Raw genomic sequence first — 24,504 nt, forward strand, 5'->3', positions numbered from 1 at the left:
TGCAAAGTAGCCCACAGCTGCTCTTTGATTCCAGCCAATGTTACCACCACATTGCAGAACCTGTTATTCAGAGATATTATGGAATGGCCTATTTTGGGTTTGGAGTCTGTGAAAATGGCACAGAACATAATACCACTGTGTCTGCTATGTTGTTATAACTGTTTATCCTGATTCTACAGTCCTCACTCCTAGTAAATTCTTGTTAGGTTAAGTGGGAACATTTGCCTAAATGAGGAGTCTAGGGACAGTTGTTAACTTTGACAGCAAGACTAAAAATATTACAAAATAACTTTATTCTTAATAGTCTCTGTATAACAGTTTTTCCAAAACTTTAAAAAAAACTTGAATCCCTTTAAAAAATATGACACCAGTTTTGTGATACTGCCCCCTTTATATCTGTCCTGTGCCGATTAAAGGCCTCAATACATTAATTTGAATACTTATTACACACTGCCCAACCAGCCCGATGCTAGTTTAGTTCTTTGCTTCCTCCTCTATTTGTGTAAACCTGCATAAGATACTAGTTTTTCTTACATATTTTGAGCAGCAAATGCAAGTACCTTCACATTTAGTGTATTGTCATTATTTCATAGACATCAGGGCTGGAAGGGACCTCGGAAGATCATCGAGTCCAACCCCCCGCCCAAAGGGCAGGAAGTCAGCTGGGGTCATAGGATCCCAGCAAGATAAGCATCCGGTTTCATCTTGAAGGTGTTCAATGAAGGCGCTTGAACCACCTCCGGTGGCAGGCTGTTCCAGACCTTGGGGGCTCGGACAGTAAAGAAATTCTTCCTTATGTCCAGCCTGAAACGATCTTGAAGTAGTTTGCGACCATTCGACCTCGTCATCCCTTGGGGCGCTCTGGTGAACAAACGTTCCCCCAGATGCTGGTGGTCACCCCTGATAAACTTGTAGGTGGCCATCAGATCACCCCTGAGCCTGCGCTTTTTCAGGCTAAAGAGCCCCAGGGCTCTCAGCCTGTCATCGTAGGGTCTGCTTCCCTGACCTCTGATCATGCGCGTGGCTCTTCTCTGGACTCTCTCAAGCTTCTCCACATCCTTTTTGAATTGTGGAGCCCAAAACTGGACACAGTACTCCAGCTGCGGCCTCACTAAGGCCAAGTACAGGGGGAGAATGACGTCCCGGGATTTGCTTAAGAAGCATCTATGGATGCAAGCCAGCGTTTTGGTTGCTTTACTAGCCGCCGCATCGCATTGCAGGCTCATGTTCATCTTGTGGTCAATGATGACCCCCAAGTTTCTTTCTTCCATAGTGCTAGCCAACATAGCTGGGCTATGATGCTCGCCAGCTCCTTGAGTACCCTGGGGTGAAGATTGTCAGGGCCAGCTGACTTGAAGGTATCCAGCTTCTCAAGATGTTCCTTCAGAAAGTCAGCATTAAAGGAGGGCAGGGGATCACCCTCACCCGGACTTCCCGGCCCTGTAGCGGGCATGGGCTGATTACTACCCTCTGGGTCCGACCCCGGAGCCAATTTTCTAGCCAGTGGATCGTGGAGGACCCAAGGCGACAATTGGCCAGTTTCTCCAAGAGGCGATCATGGGACACCAGATCGAAGGCTTTTTTGAAGTCAAGATATATGACATCAATCTCTTCTCCCTTGTCCAGGTGATAGGTCACCTGGTCATAGAAGGAAATGAGATTGGTCAAGCAAAACCTACCCGCAACAAACCCGTGCTGGCTATCCCTTAAGATGTTGACGTCGGCCAGTCCATTAAGGATGGCCTCTTTAATAAACTTTTCTAAGATCTTCCCCGGGATAGAAGTCAGGCTGATGGGCCTATAGTTAGCCGGATCCACTTTCCTCCCTTTCTTGAAGACTGGAAGATGGCCAATGTGGTGCCTGTCTTCTGGCACTACACCAGAGCGCCAAGAGTTTTCAAAGATCCGTGCTAGAGGCTGGGCTATGATGCTCGCCAGCTCCTTGCGTACCCTGGGGTGAAGATTGTCAGGGCCGGCTGACTTGAAGGTATCCAGCTTCTCAAGATGTTCCTTCACAAAGTCAGCATTAATGGAGGGCAGGGGATCACCCTCACCCAGACTTCCCGGCCCTGTAGCGGGCATGGGCGTCCCATGGGATTCATTATCAGTGATTCATTATCACTGAAATGAATGAGATACAGGGGTTCAGGGGCAGTGTAGCTACATCTTCATTTAACTGTGTTGCACATGAGCTTTTGATGTGAGGTCTGCCAGGAGGCCCTGCTTTTGTGTGGCTCATGGAGCCCAAGGGGTATGTGCTGCCCTTGCTACTGTTCCCTTTCTTTTCCCTGGGGCTAAATTGAGTGGGGAGGGAAGGGAAGAGTGAACAGCAGCAACATTCACATCCTGGGCTGTGGAGCAGTGGGAAAGCAGAGTCATTGGCCAGACCTGCTATGATCAGCTGGTGAGCTCAGAACTCACTGCTCACACAGGGCTCTGGCTGGAGTCCATGATTACTAGGCACAAAGTTCACAGCTCACTTAGGTACAGAGCAGCCAAAGTAGAGGGCCATACCCCTTTGCCCTCTTCCTGGATCTGCTACAGGAACTGTTGTAGGTGGGCTCTGCAAATTGCAGCCTATATCTCTGCTTTGGTGACTCCTTTATGCTTTGAACATTTTTTTTTAATTCTATTCTTTTGTCTTTTCCTCCCACCATGTGGGTACTCCTTACAGTTTTGGAAATATTTTTCTCCCTAAAACTAAGAGAACACTGATTTCTTTCTTTCTTTCTTTTTTTTTCCTTTTGATTTGCTAGTCTCCTTAAAACCAGTTGCTAGGAGTGATGTTTAATGTGTTTTAGAATTCTTGTGTTCATCACCAAAATCATTACTACTTGAAGGGAAATATCTTAAGTCACTGTCTTTCTGAAAAAGATAATCTTTGCAGGAAATAGGAGTCTCACCCTTCCAAAAGGAATTGTTTTTTTGATTGGAGGAGGCTCCAATGCCCCCTACCATGCCCATTCTTGTGAAGAAAGCTCTGGATCTCTTTGTCTGTTAAAACAGAAGTCTTTTGGCTAGCTATGCTCCCTGCTAGGGAGGTTTTAGAGGACATGGAAAACCATTGGGGATTTTTTTTTTTTTTTTAAGTCTTCCCCCACCCCCATATGGAATAAGCACTGAAGCTGACCACCCAAATAACTGGAATTAATTTATTGTTCCAGCTTTCTTACAGCTGACTCCTGCCTTCTATGGATACTAGGACATACCCAACATAGTATATTTATATGCTTTCTTGGCTTGTGACTTGTTATTAACAAATAAGATTCTTAGAAAAGTGTTTTTATTAACCCCTTGCAATCTACCATGTATTTTAATTAACAGTTGATATTTTATAGTGATTTTTTTTCCCCCTTTTTTTAGGACTATATGGAATGGGAAAGATGAAATATATAGCCTATCTGTTAATCCAGTTATTGCCATTAACTCTTGTGTTGTGTTCTGTTCCATTTTACTAAAAGCTATTGCAACTACAATCTGCAACTACATTTGTGCACTTCCTTTTGGTTTGATTTTTTTTTTAAAGTAATTATAGTCCAATTATTTAGATGTGAAACAGTGAAGTAATTCTTTTGTCCTTAAATATAAATAAATTTGTATTTCTCTTGTCTCCGTTTTCCTTTTGCAGTTAGGCATTGATGGATTAGAATTAGGCTGCAGCATGGATTGGGAAAATCTCCCAGCATCCTCTTCCTGCAGAGGCATCAGCAGCCAGCATTGACTGTAGCTGCTGCCACTAATTGACGTTTCTTTTAAATTCTGATATGGAGAGCTCCTGTAATGCCAGCTGCTGCCTTGTGAACTTTTATATCTCTCTTTTTTTTTTTTTTGGCTTGATAACTAATTAATAAGAACCCCATGGGTATTGAGAAATAAAACAGACTATTCATTTTTCTCTATATGCTCTTTGCTGGCATTTTTGTGTCTAGTGGAAAAGAGGACAAGTGAGAGAGAGAGAGACTTTATTTTTTTAAAATAGGAACTGCATTTATTCATCTAAACTTAACTGCTGACTTCATCCTGTAAGTATATTGTGTCTGCTTTGTTGTCCCTGAAATCATGGTTGCAGTAGTCATATTAAATTTATGAATGCTTATGTTGGAAAAATCTGCTTTTGTAGAAATGTACAACAGAAAAGCTGTGGTTTATATGCAGTTCATTCTGTACACTTTGTTTAAAGGGAGAAAAATTATGTATTCAGGGTGCTTTATAAAGTAATTGTTTTTCCTATGTACTTTGCAGTGGTGAACGTTGCTCCTAGCAAGCAGCAGTTTCTGTGCTGATGTCAGTAATTAATCAGTTAGGATGTTGTTGGTTGTAGCAATACTGCAGGTGGATATTTTGTGAAGCTTCTTTCAAAAATGTGGCAATACAAAGGACAGCATCAACGTTATGGTGACTTACTGCATTTACTGAGTTTCTCCCTCTGTGGCAGCAGAGGGATGAAGAAAGCATTTATGTAGTTATGTTCAGCTTAACTGATCATGAAAGCATTTATGTAGTTATGTTCAGCTTAACTATAATAATTTGCTTTAAAGGACCTGTTAGGATACTTAGATTTTTTTGAGAGGATGATTGATAATTTTAAGATCTGCAGCATTAGCTACATGAACTCACACTGTAAATTGTGAAGTTGGGAAGAAGGGTCTTGGCAATAGGACCACTCTGTCCTAATTGTGATCTTGGATCTGGGCCAGCATGTGTGACGCAGTCATAGTCCGGCAAATGTTTGGCCTGATTTAGTCTTATATGCTGAAGGATCTGTATATTTTCCTAAAGACATTTTTAAATGTGCTGCGTTTTGTTAAAAATGTTAGCCCAAGAAGTGTCGTATCAATATCTGTGCACGTTAGTGTAATTTTATTTTCTGTTTTCGTTGTTTCTGTTTTTCAGTACCTGTCCTATTTTTTACGTACGTATATAAAAATAGTAAAAAAATATTTCCATGATTCTGAAGGTAAAAAGCCAGATTTTTTTTGTTTGCCCTCCTTCAGAGTATTATCTTACTCCACAAAACAATGTAATTGCACAATACAGTATTGGGTGCTCTTGAAGAAAATCTTTTTGGCCAGATTCTGATACAGTGTTAAACTTACTATGTGCCTTATCCACATCTTCACACAGAGTAAGTAACAAAACAAATTTGTGTACTAGCAAGTAAACATACATGCATGTATGTGTGTATCTGCATGTATACAGTATATGTGAAGATTTCCCTTCAGGATCATGGAAATGTTTCCTGTAAATTTCCTGTTCAATTATAAAAATGAACCATTAGAATATAACTATAAAGTTAAATTTATTGAGCTTGTTTATTCCTAAACAAATCTAATTAAAACACTAGGCTTCTATTTTTTATATTGGTTTATTATGTATCCTGACAGGTTCTTTAACTGTCAAATATATTTTCCCACCCCCCCGCAGACCAATGCCAGTCATTTTTTTTCCCCTCTTTTTAATGTTTGGTTGTTCTAAATAGTGCTGATCTGAATGTAGCTACTGTGTTTGGAAACTACAGTGCTGATGGTAAATATAAATTACTAAATTACAGATGTTACATTAAAGTCATGTCTTATGTAAATCAACTTTACTTTTGGTATTACTATTCCCCAACTAAAATTACTTCAGTGGTCTTAAATCAGGGGTGGGCAAAATGTGGCCCGGGGGCTGGATGCGGCCTGTTAGGCCATTCTATCCAACCCGCAGGGCCCCTAAAAAATTTAGAAAATTAATATTAATCTGCCCTGGGCTGCCTGTCATGCAGCCCTCGATGGCTTGCCGAAACACAGTAAGCAGTCCTCTGCCCAAAATAATTGCCCGCCCCTGACTTAAACCATGGATGGGTGATGCATATGGCGTTTTTACATAATGTGATTGTAATCTATGCAGTCAGCATGTCTTGATCCTCCCCCCGCCCCCCCCACTATGTTTGGTTCATTTAGAAAACATTTGGGTCCTGTTCACTGTGCATTTATAGTACTGCTGTTCCTAGATGTGGCAAAGTAATCCTTGACCTCTGAAAATGCAGAATTCTCCTTTAAAGTTGTTCAGACATCTGACTCATGGAATGACTTCGTTGTTGGCTCCTTGAGATCCTCACAAGCTAATTGACACCCTAAGTGCTACAGCACTTCTGTTCTGCTAAGAGACCGGACTTCTACAGCTTCCAGAATGCTAGGGTGGATTCTGATAGGTTGGTGAGATAAATTTATCTCCTGGAAGAAAAACTTGCTTTTAAGGTATTTTGAGAAATTCAGGCTCAGATTTCACTTCTGTCACAGACTTCTCTGACATATTGCTTACTTTTTGCTGTATTTTCATTCATATCAGATTAAATAAGGATAATAACATCTTTCCATTTCCCAAGGATAAATTCACTTTACCTGGTACTCAGATAAGGTGTCACATAAGTATCTAGGCAAACAGATTATTTTAGGATGTTGTCTTTTTATAAGCAAAAGAAATCTCTAAATAAAGTTTTTAAAAGTTTTATTTATTTATTTATTTATTTATTTATTTGTTTATTTTTTAAAATAAATTTGAGATAATAACAATTTTAATTGCTCTACTTGGTGGAGGGAGTAACATGGGATGGTATTTCTAGTGTAGTAACATCTAATTTTTTATATTGTTTTCTTATGACAGTGGTAAATAATACAATTTGCCATTGTTCCAATTCCCTGTCACTGACTCTCCCCCAGTATAAAATTCTGATAACTTGTCACTAAAGAGCAGGATAATTTGCTGTTATTTGCATTCCCCTTGGAATAGCAGATTAACCAGAGTTTCTTTTTATTCCATTATTTTTCTGTAGCTACTCTTGTTTTATGCTGTTTAGGGTAGGGACCGTACTTATTCGGGGGTTGTACAGTACCTAGTACAAGGGTCCTGCTCCACAACTAGATAGTTTGATAGGTAATAACATAATACAAAGGCACAATGAAACAGTAAATGTCAGAGTGCCAGCTAAGGTTTTTAAAGGTATCATAACAAAAGAGAGCTTTTAAGGAAAAAGATCTTACACCCATAGCATTTATGAGAGAATATTGGGACATAAAAAAAAAAAGTACCTTGTTGCTACATCCCAACAAACAATGTCTTAAAATGAAGATGTTGCCGTATCTGTGGCTGATAATTTCTACTTAGTCAATCTAGAAGACGTATCATGTTCTTCCTCCCCCCCAAAATGGGGATGTTAGCCACAGGGCATACAACACCAAACTTTTTTTTTATCTGAGAACCAAACAGTTTATTTAAAAAAAATAAAATAAAATAAAGGGCTACAGTCAGGTTTTTTGTTTTTGTTTGTTTTTTGTTTTTGTTTTTTTTGAGCAAGCTTCTCTATCCTCTACTCTCCTGGACACTTGGATAGAAAGCAAGCAGATGCAGGGAGGGCAAGAGCAACATCCAAGACACTTTTAAAAGAGAAGAATCATCTTTACTAGTTGTTATCACAGGCATAAACAGAATTAGTCAAGCTCCTGGCTTGTCGCTCTATTGTTGAGTCCAAAAGGAAAGTAGATGTCCGAAAGGAAGTTGCTGAGCCCTGAAAAATATATTAAAAAAAAATAAAAAATTAAAAAATAGAAGGGACAGAATTTTAAATCAGAGTTTAAAATGAAAGCTAGTAATGGTATGGGATAAAAAAATCCCTGTTGAGTAAAACATTTTCCACTAGAAAGCACCTGGGACTGGGTCCTGGCAAGCAAGAAAAATTTAAGAATGCCTTGCGTATTTTATCTTTTTATTGCAAGGGAATATGCAAGAGGGAATGTGGTACTGTGATGGGAACTGCCATCTATGCTGTGGCAGTGTTCATGTCAGCTTTTGTTGGTGCTTCTTGGGAGTACCGGAGTTGGATACTTTTACAAGAAATTTTGGGCAGAACTTCCTGATTCTACCTTCTTTCCAAGCAGTCATATGCTCACATGTTAAACAACGAATTTGTTGTTATATTAATATGTTAAAAATAAAGCGTTTGAGGAAAAAAAACTTCTAGGCATCTTACCTGCATATGCACAAATTAATTTAAATAAATGTGCAACATAGTACTATTAAGTGCAAACTGTAAACTTAGCATAGCAAAACTGGGTGTCAGAAGCATATCTGTCCTTTTTATGTTTGGATGTGTGAAGTAGTAGAATAGTATCTGCTTATTGCATTTTGTGTTATGGTTTGTAGCCCAGTTCAGGAGATCAGTCTAGGGAAAAGGTATCAAGGGCACAGCTTGTGAAGCAGTGGCATCTGGCCTGTGGGGTTCACCATAGGGACAGAAATTGGTAGGAGGTAGAGCTGTGGCAACATGAATTGCAATGGCTTCTGAAGCTGTGGCAGTTAATATTGCTGCCACTCCTGCTAGAAATTGGGTGGTGGGAGGAATGGTGGCTCCCACAGCTCTAGGAGCTGGGACAATTAACACGGCTTCTGCCAGAGTTGCAGCTCCAGGGACAGCCTTGTGGGCCATATGACAGCTCCATGCTCTGGCTTCACCCTGCAGGACTGGCCCTACATGGGCCCAAGTTTGATGTACCTGGTCTAGGGCACTGGTGATGCTGTTAGAGCTGAGAGCGATAGTCAAGTTGTCGTTGGAGTGGGCAGTTGCTCACACAGCTTTTCCATATTCAGTTCTGGTGCTTGAGGTACCATGTTTATCAAACCTTCCTCCCTCTGAGCTTTCTTCTTCTCCTCCCTATGTCCCTGTTCCTCCTTCTCTCTCAGGTAGTCCAACTGGTTGTCTGACAATTTTTTTTGTGTATGAGTGCATACAAAGTCACTATGAATTTCACGTAACAAAACATCCTTCTTTTGTTTACTTTCTGGCTTAGTGTCCTCTCTTCAAGATGCTATATTGTGAAGTTGAGGCCAGGTGCTGCCATCCCAGACTTGTCACTTTATACAGCCACTAAGACTTGTATTCCATGTTGTCTGAGGAAATATTTAATGCTATTAATGATACAACTCTAGATCAGTGTGAGTTGGATAGGGAATAAGTGGAAAAAGACATTCAAGCTCACTGACCTGTTGTTATTGTTGACTCTTAAATCAGTGCAAACTTAATTATAGAGAAGTAAAGTTGAAAGGGACTTCCCTAGATTACTTAGTTCAACTCCCTGCCTGAGGCAGGATCATCCCTATCCAAATTATCCTATACAAATCCAGTCAAAACTCTTAGTAAAACTTCCATCAACCCTGACACAATACCAGACATAACACCTTAACTTCCCACAGGTAGAGCAGGGGCACCATGGCAGCCAAAGTCCTGCTTTGTTAATATATGGTCAAGAGATTCCAGGTAGAGGGCCATGCCCTTTGCTCCAGAGGAAGGCAAAGCTCCCCGCACTCCATACCAATTTGAACGTGGGATAGAATTCCTTTCTGACCCCAAATGTGGCAGCTGGTCTGACCCTGAATGGAGGTTCAAGATGCTTTAGCCAGGAACCTCTGGGTTTAAGTCCCAGCAGGAGCATTGGCATGCCTGAGTAAAAATCCTGACTTGGCTGCAGTCAACACCCAGTGCTTCTGAGGAAGGCCAAAAAACCAAACAAACCCTGACACTTGTAGCAGAAAAGAGTTGGCGGGAGAGAAGGATTCCTTCCCAGCACTGTGTGTCAGTCGGCAAAGCCCGGAAGTATGGGCAATACCCATAGTAGAATGTAAGCATAGCTACGCCTGTATCATCCTCAACCAATGGCTGTCCAGCTTCTTGAACACCTCCAGTGATGGAGAGTCAACAAGTTCCCTAGGCAGTCTGTTCTACTGCTTGCTTGTTTTAACAGCAAAGTATTTTTTCCCTAATATCCAGTCTAAATCTGCTTTGCTGTGACTTTGGCCTATGACATAAAAGCAGGCTTCAGATAAGGGCTGCCATTGTTAGCTCTGCTGTCTCCCAGATAGTGCTAAGGGATCGTTAAAGCATAATTAACCCTTAAATGGAACATGAAATATGAATGCAGACAACTCAGTGTCTTAAAATCAAAGTCTAACTTTATAAATACAACAAATGTTATCTTTAGCGGTTTCTATATACAGAGAGAGAAAAACATTCAGTACAAAGATCATACCCAGTCCCAGATGTTACTTTGCTCAACAGAAAACATGGTGCCTCAGTTCCTGGAAGCACAGGGTACGTTGTTGGCTGGAACAGTCCAGAGGGGTGTTGAGGGTTGGATTTATGATGATGACACCTAACTTTCTTGTTGCCTCCTTTTCTGGTTTTCTTCAACATCACTCCTTCAGTGACTCTTTGCTTTTGGATTATTCTCTCTGCGGTCAGCATACTGTCCATATTTTGTCCTGTCAGCATATTCCTTTGTTCAACAGACACATTACAAGCACACCTCTTAATTTGGCTTTTGTCTGGTGTCTTACTTTGGGCATTGTCTATTGTTCTCACTTCTCACCTTTCATTAACATATCCAATCATTTCATTCCTCTGATTCAGCTGGTTAGTGCCAAGTTCAGTTAATCTGAGTTGGTAACAAGGCCATTGCTATGTTATGTTAGAACAACTTCTCACAGTGATTTTAAAAAAAGAAAAAATATAATATAATGAGCATTATGAGCTCCACAAAAACAATTCAAGGCCAGGTAATAAACAAAATAAAAAGCTAATGAGGTTATACAAATCTTAAGCAATTATTAAATAAGGCTTAAATATAAACAATACTATAATTCACCACTCTATAAGCCAGTGCATATTTAAAGCATAAAATATGACAACCTACCCTAATACCATAACTGGTGGATGGAGTGCTGCCATGGGACAGTGGATTCCCCTCTTCCATGTCCCCCTGCCTCTGCCCTTCTGCCTCCCTGACCATGTTCACCAGCAGTCTGTCCAGTGATCCAGGGTTTTGCTGCACACATGCTCCCCTTTACCCTTGGGTTGCACATACCCACCAGCATGTGGACTATACTGGACCACAACAGATTCAGACATTTTTTGATGCCCTCCTTCAGCTGTCTGAACCTCTGGCCCCAGCCAGGAACATCAGTCCCCTGGAACTTCTCTATTTGGTTCTAAAGCTCCCTCACTATGGGGATCACCTGGCTAAGGGGGGGCATCGCCGAGGTTCTTGGTGGCCTTGAGGAATGGCTTGAGGACCATCAATATCTGGGAGATGGTATTACACTTAGCTCTTTTTAAGGGGGCTGCTGATCCCAATCTTCCCAAGCAAGGCCATCTCATGGATGGACTTCTGTTGCTCGAGCAGCCTTTTGAGCATCAGGTATGTGGAGTTCCACCAAGTCTCTACATCCTGCATGATTTTGTGCTGTGGGATGCTCAGCTCTGACTGCTTGTCCCACAGCATCTTGCCCCGCTTGATGCTCCGGTGGAAGTAACCCACCACCTTCTGGAATTTAAAATGAGTGGCTGGTTGTAATGGCACCCTCACTGGCAGCCCTGTCCCCTTCCATGGCATCCCTGACTATAAGGTGGAACTTGTGTACCACACAGCAGATGCCAACAAAGTTGGCATCACGGACCGCCTTGACCATATTGGCCCTGTTGTTGGTGACCATGAACCTGAAGGTGAGCTTGCCCTGCCCATGCAGAATGTAGGTCATGGCCCCCATGATCTCTGTTGCTATGTGGGACTCATCTATCACCTCTGCTTGAAGGAGAGCCCACCAATGGTCTGACTGATTGTACCAGTGCCCTGTGAGGGCGAGGTAGGCATGATCTCCACCCTGGCTGCTCCAGATGTTCAAGGTGAAGTGTAAGGCCACCTGCAGATCTGCCCTGTGCAGCTCTTCCCTCAAGTACTCCCAGCATGCCTCATACAGGGGAGGTCACCACCATCCTCTGCTGAAGGTGGTGCGTACAGGCATGCGGTGTGATAGGGCCATGAGCTGCCTGAACCCTGGCCGCTCAACTGTAGAGAAGGGCTGGCCATCCAGAGCAAACATCTCCCTAGTGTTTTGAGTGACCTCACTCACCTTGGGAAGGTGCCCCCCTTTCCCTCTGCTTTTCCCTCACTGGTCCAGGGTGGCCTGCCTCTGCTTCTGGGAGATGGGGGCTTTGGAGCGAGAGGAGGGAATTCCCTTTGGGCATGCTCCTACTGGTGCCAGGCTGAAGAGGAGCAAAGGCAAGGGGATGGTGCCTTCTGATATGCATCAGCATCCCTGTGGTGCTGAAGTGTTCCTTATCCTTGCCCTGGCTGGTCTTGCATCAGCAGTGCATGCAGATAGCATACCTGGGATCATCTGCCACCTCAAAATGATCCCACACTACACTACCTTCTCGCTTCTGGGATGCGGGTTGGGATATTGCCTTATCCCTCTCCACAGCAGGCAGAGGCACAACAACAGGAAGAGCTAACTCAGCTGAACCACTTGCCTTCACAACCGCAACCTCCTCCGAGGTGCCTTCCGGAGAAGAAGACCTGGCTCTTGGAAGTTTGAGGGGCGTGGAGCAGAAACTCAGGTTCCTCTTCCTTCCCCAGAACTTCTCTGGCTATGACACTGAGCTCCCCTGGTTCCAGATCCAGCTCCTCCTCTGGCACTGGAAGCTCAGGTTGGAAACTGAAATTGGGGTGGAGGAAACTGCCATGGTGGTGCTTGTCATAATGGTGGTGCTGTGGGTTATTATTATTGCTTCTGTTAGTGGAGGTGGGATAGGTGCAGACACTGCTCCCATCTCCTTGCTGCCGCTAGCAGTAGAAGTCTAATGGCTGATAGGGAAGAGGATGCATATAAGTTTGGGGTGGGGGTGCCAGAAGACCTGGCAGCTGCCTTCTCAGCATGCTTCATAATGTTTGCTGTGCTGGAAAGTGTGTGTGTGTGTGTGTAATATGTCTTATATGTGCAATATATCTTCTATCTGTTTAACAATGTGTGTGCGCGTGTCCCGGGGGGACGCAGGTGGAGGGCCTGGAGACCTGTTCTGCAGAGGGACCCAGGGCACAGCCGACCCACCGGGACAAGAAAGAAAAAAGCCCTGATGACAGGGCGAGCTTACCTTTTTTAGGGAGAGATGAGCCGGATGAACCACGCTAGGATGGAACACCCGCATAGTTCGTCAGCTGCTTTTATTTTTGGCTGGGAGCGGCATGGATGGATGACATCATCGGAAAACACTGTCTGGGTGAAATCAAAGCCAGTGGTGGGAAATGGCAGGGGGAGCATTGTGGGAGGCAGATGGCAGGACTGATCCCAAAGTTGAACATGGGGTGCACCGGCAGCCAGAAGAGAGCCTGAGGGAGAACCCATCAGAGGGTTCCAGGGCCAGTTAAAGGGGCCACTATGTCGGCCAGCAGCGAAGCCAGATGAGGGAGGACAGCATTGAGGGACGTAGGAGCCACAGAAGCTTGTGAGTGGGACAGGCTGAAGCCTTGTTCCCCCTTTTTTTTTTTTTTCTTTGGTATGCTAATTTGTTTTGTTATCCCAGGGCTTTAGCATAGGGATAGGGACTATGAGCAACCCTCATAGACCTGTAGGAGCTGGGACAGCACAGCGGGTAGCAGTGCAGCAGGGGAGACCCAGCGTATTACCAGGGGTGGCCCAATGTCCCAGAATCATCTTGGCTCCCTTCAGTCTTCCCCTATACAAGTAGGTGAAGAGAGCATGGGTGATGACATCGGAGGGCGAGCTAACTGCCCATCATTTGGCCGTCCTAGAGGCTGCTGCATGGCTGGTGCGTAGGGGAGGTGGAGCCTCAGGAGTACCTGCTAGGGGTAGTGCCCGACCCGCAAGGAGCCACTAGAACGAGCCCCACCACTGAAAGGAAAGACCAAGTAATGGCAGTCGAGTATCGGGGTCTTCCTTGGGGTGAATGCGACCCAGCGTCAAGGCCACAGGAACAACCTCCACGGCTGACACTAGGTGCACGCTCCAAGGCGGCAAGGGATCGCCTACACGAGGCCAAGCGGGTACAAGGTGTAATATATCTTGGTGCAATTTATCTTCTATCTATAATGTATCGGAAAGGTGTGTCCAGTCCTTTCCAAGAATAGAGACTAGGAAGAGACTGACTACTAGGAAGCCAGTCATTGCAGCCAGCCAGTACCTTTCACATGCTGTTGCTTCCAGGCAGAAAGCTCACAAAAGGCAGAGAAAGGCTTCACACAGAACCTTTCGGATAGTTTCGTTTAGTTTCAGATTTGGTGTTTCAGGTGCCTGAAATAGGCCGAAACACCTCTGAAACGAAACGGCTGTCAAAATTTTGCACATTCCTAAATGTCATGTTTATTGTATGGTAGTATTAAGGGCTTGTTGACATTACAAGCCTTCCCTCTGCAGGCAGCTATTCTTGAGTGTGCTGCCACTGTCTCAGCTTCTGGCAGTTCAAGGTGACCACACTTTTATACTAGGTGGGCCATCAGGACACATGGTGCACCCTGGGAGGCACCATCTCTTAAAAGGGCTGTGGCTGCCTACAGAAAGGACTGGTAGTCTACACCTATTTCTGGCAGCTTCCCTACGACAGCAAAAGCTTTCTGCCATTTGCAAACCGCGCTGTGTTGCTCTGCTGAAAGCATGAAGGAGTTCTACTACTGATGGGGAAACTGTGGGCGTGATGGCTCTAATTTTTGTGGCGGAACCAGTTCTTCAGGGAACGATATAAGTAGGCCTAAGGTCATGTAGGTGCCTTAAATATAATTTTCTAAGCTTTATTGTAGTTAGATTACTTAAATTTAAACTTAAATCCAAGACATTTGTTGCTTTTTTAGGGCTTAATTTTGGGGTAGCCACAACATTTGGGATAATCTGTAAATTATTGGTACACATTCTCAAACTAATGCTAGTTTAATCTCATTTCCGGGAACTCACATAATACAGTTAGAAAGTATATACATTATAGTATATTAAGTAGATTAAACAAAAGGGCAAGCTATGTTCTCTGTTAACTTGGAGGAAGTCTTGTAAAGTTATTTGAGATTTGTATCCTCAGGGAAATCAGTATTTGTTGTAAACCTTCAATTAGCTTATTCTATGCGTATCATCTTCTGCTCTTCTTAAAAGTAAGTTTGTTATAAATTATTAGGAAATAGGTTTTCATAAATTGTATTGCCCTAAGTGAAAGCTAAATACTTTAAACTCTTTACAACCTTTTCTTTTCTGTTTTTAAAACGTCCCTCTAAAGACATGATGAAAAGGGAAAAGCTTAGAATGTAACGTTGTGTTACTCAGTGTAAATGATTTTATTGATCGTTTAATTTTTTTCAGTTGCAAATTCTTTATTAACGCTAATAAACTTTGCAATTTAAAGTAATCTCAGCTGAAAATCTGATGATTAAATAGCAACTGTAACTCTGCCCCTGTTTTTGTGCATGTGTATTGCAATATGGCACTTCGTTACTTCATTCCATTGTATGTAGTACTTGACATTGCTGGTCTCATACATCTTATAGGACACTGAACCTAAATCTTTGCAACTGTTCTCTGTTCATGGAGCTTATTGATGAATATGGCAACAGGAAGGAGTTCCGTGCACTGATGATAAATTTCAAAACACAATTTCTTAATTTAAACATTGCAATGAATAATACAATTATATTTTGAGACGGGTTTCTAACAATTGATTTTTTACATTGATGAGACACTGAATAAAACAGTGCTGAGTATAAGCCTCGTTATTTCTTATCTGGTGTGTCCCCATTTTCCAGGTTCAATAAACATCTGCACTTTAAAGGATTTTTGTTTTTTCTTACGACTTGGATGTGCGAAAACTACCAGATCTCAGAAACCTTTTTTTTGTTCTCTCCTAAATTAAGGATAGAACATTTTAGCACAGGGAACTTAATTCTGATTAGGATGCTTTCTATGAATTGCCGTGTAGTGGAGTCTTGCGTTTCTAAGAAAAGAAGAATTATCTGTGGAATCCAGGAAATGATGAAAAACAGCACCATGGAGAGTATTCGGCCCTGCTTTACCTATCACTTACATGGGGTGGACTCTGATTGCTTCCCATAGAACTTGTTTCGTCTAATCATGACACTGAATTGGAGTTAGAGCTGTGAATCTTTGGACAGTTTCAGAATGTAATGTCTTGCATTTTAGATGATTATAAGGTATGTTTAACAAGGGCTTAAACAAATATAACAGTCTAACTTGCATTGTCTTAATAAACATGGTTTTTTTCCCAATAAAGATTTATGGAAAAAGCAAAAATCTCACTGCATTTTATCTTTATATAAGCACTTTTTTAGAGTTGAATTTGAACTGGACTTGAAAAGCACTTTCCAGAATGAAGCCCTTCTTGGTGGTTAATTAGTCACCTAAGAGTGCCCATCATACTTCCATTGAAGTCCCTGTTAAAATTCTCCTGTATTGTAATGAGAACAGCAGTTTTTTGATTGAGGACAAGCTGCTTGATGCTTACCTCAATTACTTCCTGCAGCCTTCAGTCATGCAAAACTTGAGTTTAATTGTGTGCATACGCAACAGGACTAGACCCCAAGGGAGTCTATTACATTATATTCCAAATGCTCCATGCCTGCCACCCTTTCCTGTTGCCTTAAATACAAATCAATACATACTTTGTGTGCAGACAAAGAACATTTAAATTTTGGAATTACTACATATGTACCAAATCACAGCACATGGTTACTTTCATCCCCCATACTTCCTAAATGTCTGAAAGACCTTACTGTCCAGAATTGGGGTCTGATTTTTTTCAGAGTGCTCATCTCCCTTTTTAAAGCACCATAATAAGTGGCAGTCAGAGTTGCTGTTTGCTGTGCATAGTTTTCTTTTATTGGCCCTAATTATGGATGCACATCCTTTTAAACATCTCACTTAATCTTATTTTAGAGCCTAATTTTGCCATCTTTTTTCATGTGTACCCTTTATTCGCACAAGTAACTTCTGTAAATTCTGCATGGGTGACACACAGTTTACAGAGTTGAGCTCTTACACCTTAAGCTCCTTTATGTTGCTAACTTGCTGTCTTTTGTTTCAAAAGATGCAAACTGTGAGCTCAGCCCTTCTGGGCATCAGCAAGACCTTTTTATAGCATCACAATTGCTTTGGTGTTCCCAGAGCTGGGCTTAGTGCAGCTCTCCAGGCCTATAACCATGACTACCAGCTCCCTCTGCTGAAAGATAAGCTGTCCCTGTGCTCTTTCTTTTCTTCATGGAGAGTAAATGGGAAGGTGTAAAAGTGCCTTCCTTTTTGAGGAATGGGAAAAGACTAATCTGATAAAGATTCAGTGTGGTGGGTAGAGGCTGATATGCCATAGATACAGACGTTAAGAAACATGTTTAGAGGATTACACATTTGTAGAACAGGAGGATGAAATTAATTCTGATATCTGAATTCTTTTAAGTGTCTAGCTTCTATGATTTTATTGTGAGTCTATCTTTTTTAAAGGTTTTGCTTCAAGATCTAACTGCACAAATCACAATATTAAATGAGAATCCTAGCTTTTGTTATTTTAAAAATATGTTTCTAGGCCTACCTTATTTCACAGACTAACTTTAAAAATATGAAGCAAGAACATCCTAAAGGCCTAGGCAAGAAGGCCTAAAAGAACCTAATATGAGATGAAATATCCAGTGCTCAGGACTTGAATCCTGCAATTTAAAAGACTAGGGGTTCAGTTCCTTGCTTTACCACAGACTGCTGTGACCTTGCACAAAAGATGCGTCGTACCTGTACCTCCATTCCTTATTTGTAAGAGAGGGAGAGTAGTACTGCTGTGCTACATAAAAAATTGTGAGAAGCATAGGTGTTAAGGTAATTAGAGCACATAATACCTGAGGTACATGGCACATGAGGCTGAGCTTCTAGTCGATGGAGTTAGTCCAAGTGAATCCATCATGACAAATGTAGCAGGACAGTGGAAAGAACTATTTGTACCAGTCTGTATATTTTTCAGCTTTTCCACTCTTTCTTCAAACTTTACCCACATGCTGGTGATAACAAATATACAGGGACAAATTCTTTCTTATATCAGAGCAATTATATGTACTTGCATAATACAGAGGAAGATTTGAATTTCTTAGGGGAGTGGCTGTGGAGGAGGGGATGTAGTAGTTCATGAAGTTGTGTGAAAATTTTCATCTTAATCAAAATAAGGCCCCACAAGAAAATAAAAAAATCATGAAAAAGAGGATATGTAATGCAGGGGTTTTATCTGGCTCCCAGAGCTGCTGGTGTGTGGGGGCATGGTGTTGCCTACTGCTAAGTTTCTTGCTACAGAGCCAGCAATAGGGGCAGCAACAGTTGCATTAAGGCATGCGCCACTGCCAGGTCCAGATCCAGCCTGTGAGGGTACCTTGTGGGCAAAACCTGGGCCTTGAGAAGCCCTGCAGTTTGGATTTGGCCCATAGGTGTAGGTGATCTTGACACCCCTAACGTAATGCATTAAAATGATGTGCACAATATTAGTAGCTGACAATGAAGAAGCAAAAGCAGTTGGATGTTACAAGTTTATGACAAATATCTTTGGAAAATATTTCTAACTTTTTCATCATACACAAATACTATAGTAGACATTGCAAGTTTTATTGTGTGAACTGTAATTTCTAGGTATGTTGGAGCAACACTGTTACATAAAAAATTGTGTTGTATCTTGTCAATAATCTACCACATTGTCAAAGGGCTTGATAGGTAGTTCACTGAGAGTCTTTAGGCCTGAAGCAAAATCCACTGAAGGCAACGTTCTTAAAACAGTGATATTAGAAAAAGTACTTATGTTTAAGGTCAAAATAGGCAAGATGTTTGTGCAGTGGTTTTTTCAGTTTCATTTTGCAAATAAAGACCACTATGGATTCTAATCCCCAATACTAATTTTTTCTCTTTTATATTTTTCTGTTTTTACTAGGGCATCTAAAATGGATCTCAAGTGTTCTCTGGAAGAATGTGCAATGGCACTGAACTTATTTCTAAATAATAAATTCTCTGAAGCCCTGGAATTGCTTCGACCATGGTGAGGTCATATGTGTTGTTGTTTCTGCTGTTGGAATTAATGGAGATACTATAAAGTATGCCATCCAGTTGCTGAAGATCAAATTACTGTTTTAGAGGCCTTCACTTTCATTTATTGCATTTATTCTCTTTTGTTCAAAAGGCAGTTTGACCCATTGCCTTTAACAGTGCATACACTTACTCTTTGAATGCATTTATCACAAGTGCCATCAGTTGATCCATGGGCTGTTTTATTTCAGTCTTCTAAAATCAAGGAGAAGTCTTTGCAGGTGCAATGAGGAGATGGGCAGAGAGTAGACAGTCTGTCTAGTAAGTCATTCACAAAACCCCCAAATTTTGACCAAACATACTGGAAGAAAGATGTAGGCTGTGCTCAGATCTGTACCTGTACCTAGCTGACTGGCAAGTTGGAGGTTTTTCTCTCATCTGCCTCTATGAGCAGTGGGTAGATTTAGCTTGAAGTCTAATGAGATAAATTTTAGGGGTGCACCGATAAAGATTTTTTTGGCTGATACCAATGGCCAATTATTAACCAGCCATATCGGCCAATACTGATCCAATAGCTGATATGCAGCCTGGCAGTGTGGAGAGCAGCGTCTGGCTGGTAAGTTGTGTGGGAGGCAGATTGAGGCCCCTGTGGTGAGGGAATGGGGCTGGGGCAGAGGCTGGCACTGCTCGGGCAGGGCAGGGTGCGGGACAGAGTTGTGGGCATATTCCTGGGGGAGGCATGGGGGGCATGTGCCCCACTGAATCTGTGCACGGGGCAAGGGTGGGCTGCCTGCTGTGGGCTCAGGGCCCGGGGCTGCACTAGCCTCTTCTCAGTGGGGGGCTGGGAGCTAAACCTTGGGTTATGCTTAGGGTAGGTAGCAGCAGTGTGGGAGTAGTGGCTACAGTGGGCTACAGCAAATTTTGGGGTGGCTATTGCTCACCCTGTAGCCACCTCTCCTAGCACTGTCACCGTCCACCCTGAGCATAGCCCCAGTCCAGCCCCTCAACTGGGAAGATGCCGGCCCGCAGCAGGCAGTCTGCCCTTGGTCTGCGCACAAATCTAGAGGGCACACCCCCTCATGCCTCCCCTGGGGGTGCTCACAGAGGTGGGGAGCCTCCCACCGTCTCTGCATCTCCTGCCCTGCCCCTGCCCCAGCTGGGCAGCCCCAGCCCCAGCTCCACTCCCTCCCTTATCATGGGGATCGTGATCTTCCTCACTTCCCCCGCACCCCTTTCTCACCCGCAGACTTACTGGTCAGATGCTGCTCTCCACACTGCCAGGCCTTATTCCTGGCTGTGTGCATTCTGTGGCTACATACATGCGTGCAGCATTTATTGGCGATGTTATCGGCTACATCGGCCAAAAATATCTGATTGCTGATAATGTCAATTTTCCTTTTATCCTTGCTGATCTGAGATGTACTGATATATTGGTGCAGCTCTAATAAATTTATCTTCCCTCAAGATTCTTTCTGCCCTTTTGTCCACAACGGAAATGGGCATGAAATCAGAATAATAAAGGCCTGATTAATGGAAACATCTTGGTGTTAAATATTTTTATTTCTGTATTATGATACTTTCTCCGTACCAGTCCCTCTTTAGTAATAGGAGAGAACAATTTCTTTTGAATAGAAAGGAATCTTTGAAAGATTGGTGGATTTTTATTTTCCTTAATCATGGTTAGGTGTTCTAACTGTTTTTACATGTACGTTATGGAGGCACACCAACTCTGTTTATAGTTCAGGTTGAAGTCCCCTCTGTCTAAGGAATATTCTAAGTGTTCTAGAAGTGCTTTGTTTACTCACATTGTTTTGAAAATTTCTGAACCTTGTAGGAGTGATATGACCTGATTTTACTTTGGGGATATTGCAGAATCATAGAAAATTAGGGTTGGATGGGACCTCAGGAGGTCATTAATCCAACCCCTTGCTCAAAGGAGGACTATCCCCAACTATATCATCCCAGCCAAGGCTTTGTATAGCTGGCTCTTAAAAACCCTCAAGGATGGAAATTTCACAACCTCTCTGGGTAATCTGTTCAGTGCTTTACAGTGTTCAGTGCTCTCTCCTAGTGAGAGAGTTTTTCCTAATATTCAACCTAAACTTCCTTTGCTGCAACTTGAGACTGTTGCTCCTTGTTCTGTCATCTGCCACCACTGAGAACAGTCCAGCTCCATGCTCTTTGGAACCCCACTTCAGGTAGTTGAAGGTGCTATTAATCAGTCTCTCTTCTCCAGACTAAATAAGCCTTGTTCCCTCAGCCTCTCCTCAGAAGTCAAGTGCCCCAGCCCTCTAACCATTTTCATTGCCCTCTGTTGCTGGACTCCCTCTCCAGTTTGTCCACATCCTTTTTGTAGTGGGGGGCCTAAAACTGGACACAGTACTCCAGATGCGGCCTCACCGGTGCTGAATATAGGGGAATAATCATTTCCCTTGATCTGCTAGCAACTCTCCAACTAATGCCATCGAGTATGCCATTAATCTTCTTTGCAACAAGGGCATACTATTGGCTCATATTCAACTTATTGTTCACTGTAACCCATAAGTCCTTTTCTGTAGAGCTGCTGCCTAGCTAGTAATTCCCCAGAATGTACCAGTGCATGAAATTGTTCTGTCCCAAGTGCAGGACTTTGCACTTTTCCTTATTGAACCTCATGAGACTTCTTTGGTTCGATCCTCCATTTGTTGCGGTCTCTCTGAATCCTTGCTCTACCCTCCAGTGTATCTACTATTCCCTGTCACAACCCAAGGGTGTGATTTTGTTTGTGTGCGCTTCGCACTGCTAAATTATTTCCCGCCACGAGGAGCTTTCTTTGCAGGGTGCATTTCTTAGTTGCAAAGAGAAATGCACGGTGCAAAGGAGTTCCCACCACCCGCATGCAAATTTGTGTCCCACTGTTGGCCAGTTCTAAATTATTCCCATGTGGCGGCTAGTGATTTGGCTTGCTAGCCGTATAAGAGGCTTGAGCGGTTTCCGCCCAAGTTGGAGAACTCCGAGGAGAACCCCGCAAGGGAGGACTCCACAGCCATCTGGAGGAGGAGGGCTTCATGTCTTGTGAAGAACTCTAAGCGCTGTGGAGCCTATCGAACCCAGCGCGTGCCTTAAGAAGGCTATAGGGGTTTGATCAACCTCTGGCCTCTCCCCGTCGCCGAACGATCCCTCGACGAACCCCTTCCCTGCACGCAAGTTCCATGGAGCCTAGCAAACTTCGTGTGAGTGTATCCAGAGCTCTTCTCCAAGTTGTTTTCTTCGGTTGACACGACGGGCTTGCGGTTTTAGAGCCTTCAACCGGATTGGGCTAGAGTTTGCGTGGAAGGAACTCTTGTCCGCTTTTCTTCTTTCCTGTCTGTAACTGCAACTCAAGCAAGTTTTCCTGCCTGCACCGTGACCATCTACGGTGTAAGTAAAATAATCAACCACTACGCGTCCGTGCCTAATTCTAGTCCGCCGGCCTGCATTCCCCGACCCGCGTGCCAGGGCTGCTGGCCACAGCCCGCCGCGCACCCCTAAGGGCCTCGGACCGCTCCCGGCCCGCACACTCCCCACAGCTTGGTGTCATCTGCAAACTTGCTGAGGGTGCAATCCATCCCATCTTCCAGCTTATTGATGAAGATATTGGACAAAATTGGCCCCAGGACCAATCCCTGGGGTGCTCCACTTGTTATGGGCTGCAGCTAGACATCACACCATTAATTACTACCTTTTGAGCCCAATGACTCAGCCAGTTTTCTGTCCACCTTATAGTTCATTCATCCAACCCATCCTTCCCTAGTGTGCTTGACAGTGTTGTGGGAGACCTTATCAAAAGCCTTGCTAAGATCAGGTTGGTCAGGAAAGATATGCCCTTGGTGAATCCACGGTGACTGTTCCTAGTGACCTTCTCCTCCAAGTGCTTGGAAATGGATTCCTTGAGGACCTGTTCCATGATTTTTCCAGGGACTGGGGTGAGGCTGCTCTGTCTGTAGCTTCCTGGATCCTCCTTCTTCCCTTTAATAAAGATGGGCACTGTGTCTGCTCTTTTGCAATCATCTAGGACCTCTCCCAATCCATGTGAGTTTTCAGAGATAATGCCCAGCAGCTCTGCTATTACATCAGCCAGCACTCTTGGGTGCATCACCTTTGGCTTTGCTTCTTACACTTGTACATGTCCAGCTTTTTTAAATAGTCCCTATCCTGTTCTTTTGCCACTGTTGGCTGCTCATCTCCTTCCCAAACTGTGCTGCCACATGCCATAGTCTGGGAGCTGAGGTTGCCTATGAAGACTGAGGTAAAAAAAGGCATTGAGTACTTCAGCTTTTTCTATATCGTCTGTCATTAGGTTGCCTCGTGAGGGATCCACACATTCCCTGATCTTCCTCTTATTGCTGATGTAGTTGTAGAAACCTTTACTCTTTTTGTCCTGCTAATTCCTCAAGCTAATCTAAAATGCTACCTTGCCCTGCCTTCTGCCTAATTTAAGAGACTGAAGGTATTTCCTGAAATATAAGAAATGACACTTTAGAGGCTGCAATGGTAGGTTAGAATGATTGTTTGTCTTTCCATACAAGTACCATCCAGGGAGCCTGCCTCTAGCAGTGGTTGTCTTGCCCCATGTATGTGTCAGCATCTGTATATGCTGTCCTTCCTTATGCAATGATGGGGAGCAGGCTGGAGCTCGGGTGGTGTGGGGGGTGTTAAAAGGAGCCAGCATGGAGGAATGCAGATTAGGCAGGCTGTAGGCCTGGAGGAATCAGGCCAAACAGAAAAAGCAAAGCCCAGCTTTGTTTACATCTAGGATTTTACAACCAAGGAAGTTGGTAAGCTGATGGCTGTGATGTATATAGCAGCATAGGGCACAGGACAGCAAAGAAATTTTTTTTTTATGTGTTAATAATTTATAAAGTGACAATGGTTTGTAGGAAAAGGAAGAGGAGGACTGGCTGGAAGTCTTTTGGATGAGTTATATGTTATAAGTGATCACAGGTGACAGTCTCTTCTTGCAGGCTTGAAGTTACTGTAAACAAATGGAATACAGGCAGTCCTTGACTTACAGCGTTTCGAGTTGCAACGTTTCGCACTTGCAACGTTTATAAATTGACACCCTGTTTCAGCTTTCTGACGTCAGTTTTGACTTTACAACGCTTGATCCAATGCGACGCCATGCCAGTGAACAAGTTTGCTGCATCGCTCATCTCCCTGGAGAACGTGTGTCCAAACTTCTTTGGACACTTTCTTTAAGAAAGCAGACAAGAATCCAGTAAAACCTGCAGCTAAGACTCCTGAGAAGACTCCAGCCGAGAACCATTCAAAAAGTCCAACCGAGAGCCCTTCAAAAAGTCCAGCAAAATCACCTCAAAATCCTTCCAAATCAATATGGCTGCTATTTACAATATAAATACATTAATGTAGCTATATTACTTATCTATAATTGAGTACAAAATTCTGGGGTATTTTTGGTGAAAATAGAGTATTGGGCCTTGGTTCAGGAACCAATCCTCCATTTATAAAATTGTTTCTTATGAGAAAGTTGGTTCCAAGTTGCAACGTTTTGACTTAAGACGTGGTTTTCAGGCACCAGTTGCGCTGTAAGTCTGAGGACTACCTGTACAACTGTCAAGGGGTAGAACTTGTTTGAGACGTCTCTCTCTGCACTCTCATCACTCC

At 43.1% G+C, this 24,504-nt stretch overlaps 1 protein-coding gene across 2 annotated transcripts in view; it reads left to right on the plus strand.

Annotated features, from left to right (window-relative positions):
• TTC39B (tetratricopeptide repeat domain 39B) overlaps positions 1-24,504 on the plus strand; it is a 112,727-nt gene that overhangs the window by 38,533 nt on the left and 49,690 nt on the right. For both annotated transcript variants that reach the window (XM_014518838.2, XM_006021340.3), the window contains exon 3: positions 18,770-18,874. In XM_014518838.2, the coding sequence (XP_014374324.1) occupies positions 18,770-18,874 (105 nt within the window). The remainder of the gene's footprint in view (positions 1-18,769; positions 18,875-24,504) is intronic.

Source organism: Alligator sinensis, unplaced genomic scaffold (genome assembly GCF_000455745.1).
Source record: "Alligator sinensis unplaced genomic scaffold, ASM45574v1 scaffold917_1, whole genome shotgun sequence".
NCBI lineage: Eukaryota > Metazoa > Chordata > Crocodylia > Alligatoridae > Alligator > Alligator sinensis.